This window comes from Salvia hispanica, chromosome 6, assembly GCF_029641045.1.
Source record: "Salvia hispanica isolate PSC_SH4W2 chromosome 6, Shi_PSC_v1, whole genome shotgun sequence".
NCBI lineage: Eukaryota > Viridiplantae > Streptophyta > Magnoliopsida > Lamiales > Lamiaceae > Salvia > Salvia hispanica.
In genome coordinates, this window is record NC_142697.1 from 21738396 (window position 1) to 21754946 (window position 16551).

Consider the following 16551-nt stretch of genomic DNA (forward strand, 5'->3'; position numbering starts at 1 on the left):
AAAAACCTAAGAATCAATTTAGGATACATCAAGTTGTTTTTTGATTTGCTCTCTCTCTGTGTGTATATATGTATTCATACACCATTTATATATATGTGGTAGAAAAGTTGGGGAATAAGTCAATGGTCATCAAGTCCAAAGAGCTTTATTAATTTGATAATAGTGATCACCAAGCCCTAGATGGCCTTGTTTAAAGTGCAAAAAACAATTAGTTTTAAATTAATTAATTATGTCCGTCACGTCTTACGTAAAGAGGCTTATTATGTTATGTGTTTATATTCATGCAGAAGCTGCCTTCTGCACTCGCTACTTATCTATGACACTTTGTTTGCTATAAAAAAAGGCTATATACCACTTGTTTCGTAGCCTTTTTCTTTTCTAGGTCAAAATCCATATCTTATGCTTGTTTGATTCTTTTTAACTTATTAAGTTCGTAAATTAACAATATGACTAGAATTTGCATTTTAATTTGCTGATGGGAATAGTCGTCAATTAAATCCTCATTACTAATTCCATTATATTTGAAATGTTTGTAATCTGCAGAAGCTCGGATTTTGATGCAAACAACCGTTATACTACTACATAATTACAAGAAGCGTGGAGTAATGAGAACACGCTTATTAACTCCCAATTTTGAAGAATTAAACGTGTTATTAGGCGTCTAATACAAGCAAGACATGTCGGTCAATCTAAATCTTCATTGCCTTTAGAGAAACCCATGATCAAAGCCACACGTACACAAATGATGAAATTATTATTATGTAAACATCAAACATTTGTTATTAAAGAAATGCATGTTTTATAATACTCCAATATATAGATCCTTTTCAAAAATAAATAATGAATATCTTAGAGTATAATTTAAACAAAGTTATGGAATATAGATTTTTTATTTTGCTTATTTTTTTATTATAAAAAATCTGAAGTATAAAATTAATTTTACATCATACATACCAAGTTTTCGATTACTAGTATTTGATACTACTATACTATGCAATTGAATGTAATGCATGCAATAAATGAATTGAGATGCACGTGGTGGATAGGTGGATGAGGCCGGTAGTATTATGTTAGCTTTGGAGGCTTGAGCTGATTAAGCAGTTCACTTCAAATGGAAAAGTTATTAAGTTTGCATTTTATATTTATTATAAAGAATAGGGATATTTTTTTCGTTCTTTGCATGGTATATGAATTAATTCAATCTCATCGAAAATATTGCAACGGACAACGGATATTTTTTCCTTTGAATGGAATGTGAATCAATTCCGTCTCATCGAAATTACTCAAATGTGCTCTATAATTTATTACCTATTCCAATGGTAAACTACCATAAAATTTGATATCCATTATATATGTATTGTGTATAGATGCTTTATTATATGTAAAAAATAACGTTTTTGGTGATACTTAAATGAGTAGTGTTTAATTATTTTATTTTTTAAAAAAAAAGTAAAAAGAAAAAAATATATTATTTCCCAAATTTACCTCATGTTTACCGTTTTTTCATTTTTAACCTTACGTTATATTAACATTTTATCATAAAAGTAATAGAACTCACATTTAAATAATTTTTTCAGTCAATTTTATATTTTCAAAAACTCGTATTGTGCGGTCAAAGTAGAACATACTTTTAGTTTTAGGGAATACAGATAGGAGTAGTGTTTATTGATTCTCCTTAATTACTCATCAGCCATCCCAACGAGAGGCGTGTTTGGTCTAGGAGGCATGCCCTAAATAACTTTGAAAAATACAATAATAATTTCGAATTTAATTAATATTTATTAATGAATTAAAATTAATAACAACAATAATTCTATAGAATAATTATGCTAGATGCGCAAAAAAAAACCCTTCGTTCTACCTCATTTCGCTCATAGTTCTTCTCTTCCTAAACATACATTTCTCTCTATACAAAACCCCTACATCTGAATGATTTGAAAAAAATCTTTAAATTAACTTCTCTGCTTCTACTTAGGGATGTCAAATTTTCAACCATAACCCAACTAATATACCTTTTTGATAATGTATTAAATAATTACAGATTCAAATAAGTGTTATTTAACTCGAAACTACTATATTACCTAACATAAATAGGAAAATACATTTATTTCGTAGATAATATTTTTTCAATTTTTACATATACTTTTTTATGATACGTGTAAAAATAAATAAACAATGAGTGTAACTTTCAAATAATAAATCAAAATATATTTTCAAAAGTATTTGGAAAAGAACTATCGGACTAACTTTTAAAAATTTAAAAAATGTAAATGAAAATTGAAAATTGAAAATTGAATAATGAGAAATTGAGAATTACTACCTCATTTCGGCTCAACCCTATGGGACATAAGTTAATTTCGAGTCAACCCTATCATATTGTGGGCTATTCAATTTAAGATGATTCAAGTTGTGATTTTTTTGGGTTATAACTTTTGCGATCATAATCCTATAAATTGTCGAGCTATTCGGATTAATATGTGAATTTCGGATTAAATTGGGATCCATACTTGGCACCAAACATTGATTCATAAAGTACAGGGTCACTAACCTTTTATATATTTCATTACCAAATCTAAAGATGCTCCAAAAGTTACTCTTTATACTTCTATATTTTGCTCTCGTGTTAATTTATTGCGCGGTAGACACTAGTTGTTTAAACCCGTCTAAATTTTAATTGCGGCTTAATTGTATATCTTGAAAATTGCTTTTGGTTATTGAGTTGTTTCATTTTTTTTTGGCAAAAAACTTTATTATCTCTTTATTTCACTTACTTTAATTACTCTTCTTTGAACTTTTAAAATCTAAATAATTACTCCATATGTCCCATAATAGATGTCACATTTTCATTTTTAGAAAAAGTTCTCTTTCACATTAATGTAAATATATTATTTTCTCTCTCCACTCAACACACAAAACAATATCTCATAATATATGTGTCATTCTCTAAGTGTGTCGTATATTATGGGACGGAGGGAAATATTTTTTAATCTTCATATTTAAAAAGATGTTTCAAATAAAATAAGACAGAAAAAAGTATAATTTTATTTATATAAAATACTAAATTATAGATAATTTTAGTTTCAAAATTTTCTTAAGCTTCAATCATGATTTTTCGACTCCATCACAACTTAGACTACTCCGTGTTAAATATTGATTACTCGCAGTAATAGTATTTCAGAATGTATTTTCAAATACTGTTTTTGAGTTAACATATAAAAATATTAAATTAACCACCATAATCTATATCAATTTCTAAGACTTGATATTTATGAGCTATAGTTATCATAAATTTGAGCTATAGTTATCATAAATTTAAAGTCGAGTGATATAATACACAAAATAAAATCAATATTGTAAGGAGTAAAATATTTTGAATCAATCAATCTACTGGTTTACTGGAGAAGTATACATGAAAATGGCGGGGAATCCAAGGTTGTTTTTGGTATTAAAAGTAAAATATAGCCGCAAAGAATTAGCAACAGTAAAAACGCAACTCCTAGTCAATAACCGACATGTTTTTACTGGGCCGAGCATCCTGGGCCTCACGTGACAACCCGCACGTAACCCGAGATTTTTCTATTCTACTCCTTTTCTTTATAGAAAAAAAAAGGTTATAACTGAGTCAGCAGCGCTCACGCTTACTGATTGGACCTACCCCATCTCGGCCCCACACACTCCACGTGTCAACATCCCACAACACCAATAAGCAGCAAGCCTCTCGTACGCGGCGGCCGGGGTGGCCAGGCCCACAGCGGCGTTGGCCGGTATCCACCTCCGTAGACTTTTCCGTTTTATTTTCCTTTATTCTCCATATATTTAAAGTTTAAACGAATCTCATACAAAATCAAATACTCCTAACAAAAAGGTAAAAATATATAAAAAAATAAGTAAAATTGTGCTTTGCCTATTTGGGCGATCCTATAAGACAGCGATTTCATCGTTGTGCTCTCGTTAATCTATTCACAGTCAAAGATTTCCGTTCATTACTACTTTCCTTCAAGTTTTATCTCCCAATTCGTACCACACCAAGGAATCCAGATATTTTACTTATTTGGTTTCCTTATTTGCCCAATATTTCTCAACGTTAAATTCTCACACACCCCTTATTCTCCCTTGTTCAATGAAAAAACTCCCTCCTTAAAAAATCCCCTCTTCTTCCATGAAAAGTGAAAACACTCCCATCCTTTTATGAGTGAGTCCTGCCTGCTACAACAAAGATGGATATTGCAAATTTAAGGCCTCTCAAGCACACAGTGCACAACAGAATTATCAAGAAAACCGTAAAACCTCAGGCACACGAGGCAAGAGCAAGAACAATCAAGATTTCCGTGACGGATCCCGACGCCACCGATTCCTCCAGCGACGAAGAGGAGCTCTTGTTCCCTCGCCGCCGCGTCAAGAAATACGTGACCGAGATCAGAATAGAGACGGGCAGCGCTGACACCACCACCAGAAAGCGCCCCGCCGCCGCCGCAGAAAGCGCCAAGCCAAAGCAGCCCGCGGAGGGCGAGTGCCGCAAGTTCCGCGGCGTGCGGCGCCGCCCCTGGGGCAAGTGGGCCGCCGAAATCAGAGACCCTTGCAAAAAGATCAGGCTGTGGCTGGGGACCTACGACACCGCCGAGGAGGCCGCCATGGTCTACGACAACGCCGCCATCAAACTCCGCGGCCCCGACGCCTTGACCAACTTCGGCGTCCCCACAACCAAAAACAATGTGCTTTCATCATGTGATGACGATTCTGTCTCCAGCTACGATTTCCACAATCGTTCCTCGCCGGCTTCCGTTCTCCGCTTCCGAAGCAGCCCCACCAGCTGCGAAGACAGCTCTTCTCCCAGCGCTTCCAAATCCACCCAAGAGGAAGTGTGCGGGGATTATTGTGCTGACTCCTTGCCTATGACCACCGACTTCTTGGATGATTTCTTCAATTTCGATATGCAAGATCAGACATTGTTGTTTGACGAAACAAATATCGGAGATATTCATTTTCCGGTGGATGATGAATTAGCTATTGGGGATTTCAATGATTCCTTCGATTTTGGAGAGTTGAAGTACGAATTTCCGGGTCTGTTTAAGGATTCATTTCAAGATCACTGTATTGGTGAGACCCGTCAAGACGAGGTTCAAAGCATGTCGGAGTTGGTGGATTTTAATGATTCGTCTTTTCAACAATATTCCGGCGAGTTTGATGTTCTTAGTTTAGTTGGAGTGGAAGAAGATAATTTATTTGATATGTTTACAGATGGACTAGTACAAGTGTCCTAGTGTTTTTTTACCTTTCCCTACTTGCCAAGTAACGGCAAATTTTGTTAAGGGCAGAGTTTCAATTTCCTTTTGTTTAGTTTACAAAATAATTTTGTGTATTCGGAAGAGATTTTTAGTTAAGAAAAAAAAGGTTGATCTGGCATTCCATTTTGTTTCTATTGGCGTGATTTACGCTCTGTTCATTTGACTAAATTCGGTCTTCGCAGATTTGTTTTTTTGAGAAAATTAAGTAAAAATGAGATCTCTAAGTGGAGATTCTTGGTACAATAATTGAACCAACAACATTAAAACCTCTCTTTTAGATTTTTGGTGCGACCAAACAACATTAAAACATTGTTTTAGATATTTGGTACCATAATCTAATGATGGCGTATATAATGTAACGAAATTTATATTGATACATAAATAATTACGGCGATATAAATATAATTGAGCTTCGCCGATGGCGACGGATCGTTGGTGGCAAGGTCGAATTCCGCGGTGGGGGTGATGTAATGGTAATTAATTATGGCACATATTAATGCCACAAATAAGTAAAGACATTTTATTATGTACATTATTGTTTGTGCGAATGCATTTACGCACGTTGTGTTGGAGCATTGATGAATCTTTTCCATAATTCAAAAAATTATGGTAAAGTACGAAAAGTGGAAAATTCTAAACAAATTTAATTCTATATGGAGAAGATGCTTTTAAATTTTTAAAAAATCTTAAATATAAAAAGAAAGCGTCAGTAAATTACATCCCTTTTATGGGTATAGCCTATATTTGCATATGGAGTATTTTTACTAAATTTAATTTAGTGTATTATTCTGATCTTCCCAAAAAGTCAGTAATTTTTGTTGATTACAATTTACAATATAGTATACTTCCTTCTTTTGCATAGTTCGAAATTTAAAAATTTATTATTATAGAATACATGTAAAAAAATATCATAGTAGTAATAAACAACATGTGCGTATATGATCTGTTTCAGTATTTTGACGTTGAATTTTAACTTATTAGATATAGATTTATATGGTAAATAAAAAAAACCCATTTTAAATTAAGTCAAATTCGTTTTAGAAAATTATAGCTCATATTTTTTAGGTGTATATATGGAGTAATAGTTTTTTAACCTAACGTACTATACAAATATTATAATTACTCAAATAGAATAGAAACATTATCATTTGTATAAGTAAAAAAAGTTACGTACTTAATTAACATAATAGTTTCATATATAGTGTTCTATATTTTGGCAATATATATTATTATTATTTCGTCAAGATTTGTAACGTTATAACTTATGGAAATAGTTTTGAAGTTAAAATCCAGCTGCATTTTTTTACAACTAAAATGTTATTGAATGGAAACAAGATCCTAAAAAGGTATTTTCTTCCTTTAAAAATCGTGTCAAATATTTTATGGAAACAAGATCCTAATTTCTACGCTAACGGTCCGTTTAAAAAATAAGTTTATGGCATTAACTAAAAAACTATGAACTAATCAGAATGCCAATAAAAATTTTATACATTTGTTTTATTTTACCATTAACAGGTGGGTCACAGCTATAAAATAATAAATGTAGCAGCATGGAATTAAACTTGGAATTGTTCTATTAAATGAATAATTATGGAGGGGCATAGGAGTTTAAAAAATACAACAACTTCCATTTTACTCCAACTCAAAAAGAACAATGACTAGTAAGAGCCAATCGCTAGTAATCATGATTAATGCAATGCACACAAATTATTTCGCCTGTGACATTCTTTTTGGTACACTACTATAGTATTTTTCTATTATTTGAGAAATTAGTTTAGGTTTATGTTAGAATCGATAAGGCCAATATGAAATTTCAGCCACGCCCCCACACGTTCCATCAACAGTGTAGAAGCAACCAGCTCCCAATCAAATTATGATGTCTGAAAGTGAAAACCTTTTGCCCACAATTTGTTTTTTTTTTTTTTTTACTGTAGTTTTAATAGGCTTTGACCAATAAAACCAGCAATTAATTTTTAATTGAAGTTCTCTTTAGATTATGTATACTATACTACTAATACACAAGTTATGCGAAAAGAAAAAAAAGTAAAAAGAAAACCGCAATTTTTTGGTTAATGAAAGATTAGTCAAGTCAAAAATTAAATAATCGTGTTTATTTTCACGAAGATTAACGTTTTACAAACTTTACAAACGCAACACCTGAAAAAGTTTTTCTCTTTATACTTCAAAATGCCATTAATATCAATATTAAAAGTTAAATGATTAATTTGGTCAAAGGCTACAAAGAGACTATCATTTCTTAATACTCCATCCCTTTTTTTAAAAATAGAAATTTTTCAATTGGTACGGGTTTAATACAAAATTTCTTAAGTATGAGAGATGTAAAGAAAAAATAAGTCAAATAAGAGAGATGGATACTTTTTTTGGTTTACGTATATTGTATATAATTTAGAATACTTTTTTTTTTTGGTTTCACAGGTGTACCGAACACCACCTTCGGCGGAATTCGACTAATCCTGCTCGACCGGGTTTACGAATTAAGGCCGAAAGTCTCTCAACGGGTGGCGGAATTTGAACCCGTAACCTTTAGATCACCACAGCTTCGCGCTACCAACTGCGGCCCCACAAGTTCCATCACAAAATTATTGGCCTTTTGATAAAATGAGTAGTCCCTAATTTAGAATGATATCTCTACTCTTTTTTCTTCTTCTAAACACTGATAAAAAATTGATACTATTACATTAAAATTAAGAAAATGAGAATTGTGTGGAAAACTACTGTCTCCTTTACACATGTTATACGGTTTTAGTGGTTTGGCCGTTGGAGGCTTTTGTATTTGACATAGAGTGGAAGAGTATGAGTGTATGAAAATGAGCATGAGCTACACCTATGCATCAAACAAATCTCATAAATAACTTTATTGAAGTTGACTTTAATTAGTTTGATTCCACTACTTATTTACCTATCCTTCTTTCCTATTTACCACGACAACAAGCCAATTAATGATACTCCTACATTTGAAATATACAGTAACTATTCACCTCTTACTACTTTTAAAATTTGCTTGGCCGCCTGCTCATTCTTTTTCTAACATAAGGAGTAGCTGTTTTGAAAGGATTTAGGCTATTTAGCCATGGGATGAATTTTCTTGAGACAGATGTTTCATTTTCAAATCTCACATGCACCTCTTTAGGTGTTCTTGTTACATTTGATTTTTAAAATGTAATTTATTATTTTCGTATAGTTTGCAAACCATTATAATTGAGAAGAATTTAACTACTAGCGAGTTCATATATCAAACTACAATTACAAGATACTCCTGAAGTAAAAATTATAAATTTGATTTCTTATTATCACGTACAAGATATATTATGAAGTACTTCATATATATATAATACAACACTGGGTTTAACCCCAACAATTTTTACAGATATGTAAAAATTAGGCGAATTTTTTGTTACCTAGCGATTCTACCCCTTTTGTTGTGACAGTACTCGAGTGCAAACCCCCGAATTCAACTGGTAAAGAAAGACTAAAAAGAAATTACATAGTCAAAGAGAAAAAAAGAAAATATTGCCTACTAGATATGCGAAGAGAATAAGAAAATTAAATGTGATTTTGTTCATATTCAAAATACGAGTATTATTATTATTTTAATTTTTTATCGACTGTTGCCCTTTTATTACACATAGCCATCACCAAATAAACATCCTTATTAGTCCACCTAGATGTACACATACACCGTATGAAGTACTTGCTACTATTACAGATATCATAATGTAATGATTTGGTGTTATAGTTAATATTATCACTATTTCAATTTCTGCACATTATGTCTGCCCAACACCATTTAATGCTACACATCTTTCACAGTTTACAGTCATCATGCTTTTCTTCACATGATTTTTTACTTTTTCTGGGAACCTCTATTTTAACTAATCCAATCTACATCATGTTGTTCATTCTTGTCTTATCTCATCGTTTCTACCGTTTTATACCAAAAGTTTTAATTTACTGGATTTACTAGTAAGTGCTAATTAATCTAGAGGTGAAGTTACAGCGTTAATTAAGCTCATTTTTTTATAAAAAACAAACCCGGACTCAATATATAGGAGTTTTTTAATAAAAGAAATGCAATTAATTGAATTAAATATTTTTAAGCAGAAATTCACACACACACACACACACACAGTCATAACCTGATATGGGAAGCCTATGAAATGCAACGGTGCGGTTACAGGCTTTTGGAAGGTAGAAAAGGATATCTCTCTTTCTCAACTTTATCGCATTGCCACTTAAATGAACACTGACACTACACTACATATTTTAACTTCATTTTGTTCTTTTTCATGGGGTTAGCAGGTCCCATAGATTCTACACTAAAATAGTACATTTCAATTAGTGGTATTTTGTGCGTGGGTAGTGCATTAATAACTACATAGAACAATTTTTGCTACAAGATTATGTTTAGACATTATTTAGTCAATCTATATGGACCTTATTTGAAACATATGAATATATGGGTTTATAATTTTAGATTCATTAAAAAGATATTGTTACAAGTAGTTTTTTAGCTTTTAAAAAATGCTCCAATCAAGATGAATAATGATGATGAGCCTGGTAAAAGGGCAATACAAAATCAACTACAACAACAAAACAAGACAAAGATCCCAAATAAAACACAACAGATGACACCACACATTAATGACAACAAACAACAAAACACGAGGACTTCTAGTCTTTCATAAATTGGCACTACATAATATCCCACTACACAAGACCCTTCAAACCGAGCCCCATGATAGCAAAGAGATAATGTTATGAGCTTTCCTTTGGCACGATCGATGTTGGTTGGAAAGGTAATTGGATGTAAAAATCAAATTTTCCTTTTATTTGCTAAAATAATTTATAAAAATCTTCATATTAGTTTAATTGTGTGTGTACACATATATATAAAACCCAAAGGCGTTAGAGCATGGTGTGAATATCCATATTGTTGAATGATGATTAGTAGCCATGACTATGATACATTATACATACGTCTGTTTCTATAAATGGGAAAGCAAGGAAATTTGAGGCGTGCAATTAAGCAATGAGCGGCTTTTGATTTTCAAAGAATGGGCTTACTGAGATCAACATATAATTAGGCACGTGATTTGCGTCAGGAAATGAAATGCTATTGTTCTTATTGATGGGCTATTTTCGTAGTTCAACCAACCGACAGTATTAGTTGGGCCCATATACTAGGATTAAACCATTTTCCCCATATCTAATTTCTGCCTCTCATTTTTGTTGGTGAAAAAGATGAACTATTTTTAAAGAGATACTATACCAAATAAGGTGACCTCCTTGTCTCATTAATCATTATTAAATGTAAAAACTAAAATCCCACTTCAACAATAAAACAACTATGTCCATGGGCGGATATATATTAATTGTAACCCCTAATTATTTTTATATAAATCTGCTGTATCCATAAAACATGTGATCTGAACCAATAAATTGAATTATATCTCAATAATATTCTAATCTACTTCTCTTTCTTGGCTTCTTGCAACACTTATTGACCATTCCACCTTTTGGTTTGGGGAGAAAGTATCACATTAAGTGACTGAAAGTGGTAGATCATGGATGTGAAGCTGTTTTTGTGTTTAAGGAGTAATTTACAAAATTTTGTTATAAAATACATTAAGCAACACAATTCTCGACATTTGAAATAAAATAATGTTTTATATTATAATTCATGAAAAATTGAAGCCAAGGAGAAAACATTTAAATCTTGGCTAAAATAATATTTTTGTAAAATGGAGTAATACTTAGTAGTAATAAAATCTTTAATTTTCCAAATGCAAGGAAAAAACCATAACTTTTGTACGTTGGATTAATTCTTGTCTATATAATCCTATGCAACTCAACAGCGGATCCTCAACCTGAATATCATCAAGCTCACCTTCTCTCTGAATGTGCTGTCTCGAAACTTTTGGGAACACGAGTTCGCTGGAGAATTTACCGGTGTGGCGAAATGCATTGTCATTCTCTAGTTTCGAAGCTTGAAAGTGTGCATCAAATTATTTAGACTTTAGAGTGCAAACAACATAACTTATAAAAGTTACGACCGTTTATTTTTATTTAAAAAAGTAACTATTGTTTAAAAATATCACAGCCACTTGAATTTTAGGCAAGTAAGCATCAAATTTCAATATTAACTTAGATTTCGCCTAAATTAAAAAACTGGGGATAACTAGAACATTTTAAACATGGTATATTTTCTCCAAATCATGTGCAAAATCAGAGTTCGTCCATGCTAAACGTATTTTACGACATTTTTTCCTATTCAATATATATGTGTACTACGTGTGTGCCAAGATCCAAAGGCTATCAAAACACATGTCTCATGTTTTAGCTTGACTCTTAACGTGACGTGTTGTTTGGTCAAAATATGTGCATAGTGCTTATGCGAATTGTTTTAATATGAGTATTAAATATTGATAATACTAGCTCCGTTCATAATTAATCGATATACTATTATTTTTCTTCACTTATTTTATTATCCATAAAAGTTAGTCATTTCTATTTTTAGTAAATTTGTCTCCCTACTTATGGGCGGATCCATGTGTATTGGGGGGCTTAAGCTCTCAGTGAATATTTTTCTAAAGTTTTTTTTAATTATTTTTTAAATTTCTTCAAATTTAGTGTAAATAATAATGTAATTAAAAACCCTTACAAATTATCTAAAATACTCAAACATATACTTTAAAACAAAATTTAGAAAAAAACAAAATTTAGAAATTTCAGTCCCTATCGATAGAAATTTCTGCATCCGCCCCCTGCGTACACTAATTTGTTTTCTCTATATCTTATATACTTTATAAAGTTTTTATAAAAATTTGTATTCTTTATTACCAAAATTATTGATAATGGACAATACAAATTGTGGTAATGAACAATTTAATTTTACACACCTTTATTCCATTATCAATAATTTTGGTAATGAACAAAACACATTTTAATAAAAAGCTTATAAAGTAGATAAGATATACTCCTTGTTTGCTTTGCTGTTATTAATTTTTAGACTTTATTTTTCATTATATCCATATAATGCAGACTTAAATTGATCGGGCTAAATGCACACTCCAAATGAATGGCAAGTACTAATAGACAACAGAGAGTGAATGAGTGATGGCTTAAAAATTAATCGTTCTTTCCAAATTAGTAATAGCCTAATTAGTAATCATCCTTAAATTAAAATTCGAACCACTATCATTCTTCAGTCTTCCAGGCGCCGTTTTACAGTAAAGTGACATGAGGAGAATCATGTTTTTTTAAACGATGGGAGGACTGCACTAATCCAAAGCAAATGGAAAAGCGTGTCTTAGTTGGCTATTCAAATCGAAGTTCTTAACTCTTTACTAGAAAACAACTATTCAAATTTCGGGTGACTAAGTACTACTCCCTCCGTCCCCGATTAAGAGTCACACTTTTCTATTTTGGTCCGTCCTTAATTAAAAGTCACATTACATTTTTACCATAAATAGTAAGTAGGTCTCACGTTCCACTAACTCAATATAAAACCAACACAAAAAAATGGGTCTCATATTCCACTAACTTTTTCAACCAACTTTTCTTTACATTTCTTAAAACTCGTGTCCGGTCGAAGTGTGACTCCTAATCGGGGACGGAGGGAGTATTACTCTCTGCTGTCCTGGTTAAGATGACACATTTTTTAGTCAGCACGAGACTTTTAAATTTTTAGGGCATCCACAATGAGGCGGCCGCCCTATGCACCGTCACATCAACATTTTATCCTCCACCCCTTCCACCTATAATGAGGCGGACTATATCCCGCCCTAAGCCTCGCCCTAAGCATTTTACTTCTATTTTGTATTTATATAATTTATGCAAATATATCAAGCAAAATAAATAAATAAAAACAACAAAATTAGGGTAAATCCTACATTTACTTAATTAAAAAAAAGTTACAAAATATAAGAAATTTTTAAAAAAAAGTGCACTACATATAAAAAAAGGAGACTAGTCTAGAGTAGTCCCAACTTGCGGCTGAGGCCATCGATCATCCGCTGGATGCCTACGATTTGAGCTGGGTTGGTCGTCTGCATCAGGGCGTTGTGCGCGTCCAACAACGTCCTATAGTCGGAGGAGTGACTCGACTTATTTTAACACAAGTGATACCCGCAAGTGTACGGGGCTAGTGTAACAATTAGCAAACAAGAGTATCGTATCCCACAGAGACAAATTCGTATCAACTTAACTACCACGAACAAACGTTGACTACTATCTAGAGAATCGGGAAAGGTTTGGTTTTTTTCTAACACTACGAAAAGCATATAATAAGAAAATAAACAAGTAAAAGCAAATAAACACGGAGTGAAAAGATAATATAAAGAAAATTGTAGAACTCAAGGATCCGATGCACAATTCCAAGCTCTTATCCAATCAAATTGTCTTACCTTCTGGTGTCTCTAGAGTTACTAAGTCGACCACAATTATAGATTAAACCCCCTCCCGAGGTGAGAAACCTGCAGATTAGGTGCTAGGATTGAAGTCCCCTTCTAATCCTAAAACCCCTAACTCCCAAAAGCTCGATTAGGTCAAAGACCTCACTCAAAACCTCAACTCTCCCGAGTTTTATTACATTAAGGTGTGAATTATTCTTATTTCCAGATTAATTATTTCATCTTCCGATTAATCTAATTAATCCTACACAATCAAGTGGTTATCAAGCAATTGAAAGGAATAAACCCAAGAATAATCAAATAACTACAAGAGCAAGGTAAGAACAAAATCAATTGAATAAAAATTATGAAATTAATGCATCATCACTAAGAATTCTACAAAAAGGTGTTTAGCTACTCATGTTCTTCACAAAAACCATGTTTAAAACAAAGAATTCAATGAAAGACATAAGAGATGGATACTAAGAACTCCTGTGGATGAATCTAGGAATGAAGTCTTCAATCTTCCGATCTAGAGTCTTCAATCTTCAATTCTCTCTCTCAAAATGTTCTTGGGAGTGTGTGTGAGTGTTGGAGGCGGTAAGTGTAGAATCTCATGAAACCTAGGCATTTTCCCCTTTAATCCCCCATAAAAAATCGCGTTTTTGGCAAGAAAATACGCCAAAATAACGTACCCGGCCGGGTAGAATTATAAAGAGTAACATTCACCCGGCCGGGTGATGATTTTCGACCATTTTCTGACATTTTCAGCGCATAAACACAGTACCCGGCCGGGTGGTTAATTCACCCGGCCGCGTGTAATTTTCTGGATAGCGCAGTGTTCGTAAAACGGTCATAACTTCTTCTACGGGACTCCGATTGAAGCGTGTAAGATACCCACGCGAAGCTCTTTCAAAGACAAAGAGATTGATATGCATATGAGGCTGATTGGACTTCAAAATCTCCAGTAAAAATCGTCTCAAACCAAGGCTACTGCACATCCACATAGTTTGTACCTTTTTCTACACATTCTTAACAAAATGGTCAACATACCAACATAATGGAGAAGTATATATAAACACGTCCAATAATAGACAAATATGATCAAATCCATACAAAACCACCCTCTAAAACCATATAAAATCCAAGTATGTAAAGGAGGCCACCAAATCCGTGTAGGCATGTGCCGCATCCGAAGACGGAGTCGTGGTCGCGCTCGGGGTTGGGCTCGAGGCCTGCTTTGGCGGCGCGGCGGACGAGGATGTCGCTTTGCCCCTGCCCTTGGCAGCCTTGATGCCCGGGGGGGACGCCGGGAGGACATTGGTGTGCCGGAACTATCATCCTCGAACATCGGATTGTTGAGGTCCATTGGAGATGGCCGCATTCACTGCTTGTATAATCACCGAAGGTGCGCTTCGACGCCCTCTTCTTTGCCGCTGTTGATTCGGGCAGCATACCTCCAACGAACTTCTGCTTCTCCTTCAAGAGTGCCTAGGACTGGTAGTGCTTGAAATCGCCGTACAATGACATGTACGACTGGATTGCTTTGTCGCGCACATCTGCGAGACTTTCGCCGCTTGCCTGCTCCCTTTCGCACTTGTCATACTCCCCCGTGAACAAGTTGACATGCTTCTTTATTTGGTTCAAATGCTTGCGGAGCGGCTCCCGTTGGCGCTTGTAGGCAGTCGGCGGCTTGGCCACATTGTATTTTTCGGCGATGCGCTCCCAATACGTAGTAACCTTCTGGTTGTGGGCGAACACCGGATCCTCGGAAATTTCAATCCAACACCTCGTCAAGACGATTGGATTCTTTCGGCGTGTAGTTCATCCTACCCGGGGCGAACTCTTCATTCACCGTCGTAAACGGCAATTTCTTTGCCTTGGACCGCCTCTTCTTGGTCGCGAAGCCCGAGGCATTGGCGTCCGCTGCGGAGGCGCGGCCGCGAGATGGGGCCGGTGTGCTGGCGGGAGAAGGCTCCATGTTGGTAGCCCGTACGAGTCCGTGCTGAAATCGAGATCGTACTGCGTGTTGGTGTCGAATGGCCGATATTCATCGGGTTCTATACCCGGCCATCGTGCACCACCGAACATCGGACTATTCGGACTTGGGTAATCTCCGGGATTCATTTAGTTTGAAATGTAGAAAATATAGTGTGAAATTGAGAGTGAAAGAAGTGAAAAATGAAGTGAAAAGTGAGAGGTATATATAGGTTTTGAAAATTGATTAAAATTTTTTTAAAAAAAAAACTGAAAACGCGTGTGCATCGTCCATCGCATCGTCCGCTTTGCTACAGTGGCGGACGATGCGACGGATGATGGGGCATCATCCGTGCTTCATCCGCGGACGATCGATCGGGCGCGGACGGTGATTAAGCCATTGTTCGCGATGCCACAGTAGCAGACGATGCATCGTCCGCCCCATTGTGGATGACCTAAGTGTTGTTATGTTTAATTGAAATGTACTATATCATCTTTTTTGGAACAAATTAAAAAAGTTACTCCATATTACGGGTCCAGCCACTTCACCAACCATCTATCATAGGTGGTGGCATCACGAGCTATCATTCTTATATTTTCTAACATCTACCATTTCTCATAATCCATAGAGGTTACATGTCATATCTCATGGCTAGTTGAACTATAATTAATCAAAGAAAATAGTTATTTGACCATAATGTAGTCAAATACTCCCTCCGTTCCCGATTAAGAATAACATTTTTCTATTTCGGTCCGTCCTAAATTAAGAATCACACTTTATTTTTTACCATAAATAGTAAGTAGGTCCCACATTCCACTACTGACTTCACTCACATTTTATTATAAATTCAATATAAAAAAGTGGGTCACACATTTCA

At 34.3% G+C, this 16551-nt stretch overlaps 1 protein-coding gene across 1 annotated transcript; it reads left to right on the forward strand.

The window, feature by feature from the left end:
• The first annotated feature begins 3939 nt into the window (after positions 1 to 3939).
• On the forward strand, positions 3940 to 5434 carry LOC125204748 (ethylene-responsive transcription factor CRF5-like). Its single transcript, XM_048103474.2, has one exon. The coding sequence runs from the start codon at positions 4218 to 4220 to the stop codon at positions 5259 to 5261; it is 1044 nt and encodes a 347-aa protein (XP_047959431.1). The 5' UTR covers positions 3940 to 4217; the 3' UTR covers positions 5262 to 5434.
• The last annotated feature ends 11117 nt before the right edge of the window (positions 5435 to 16551 follow it).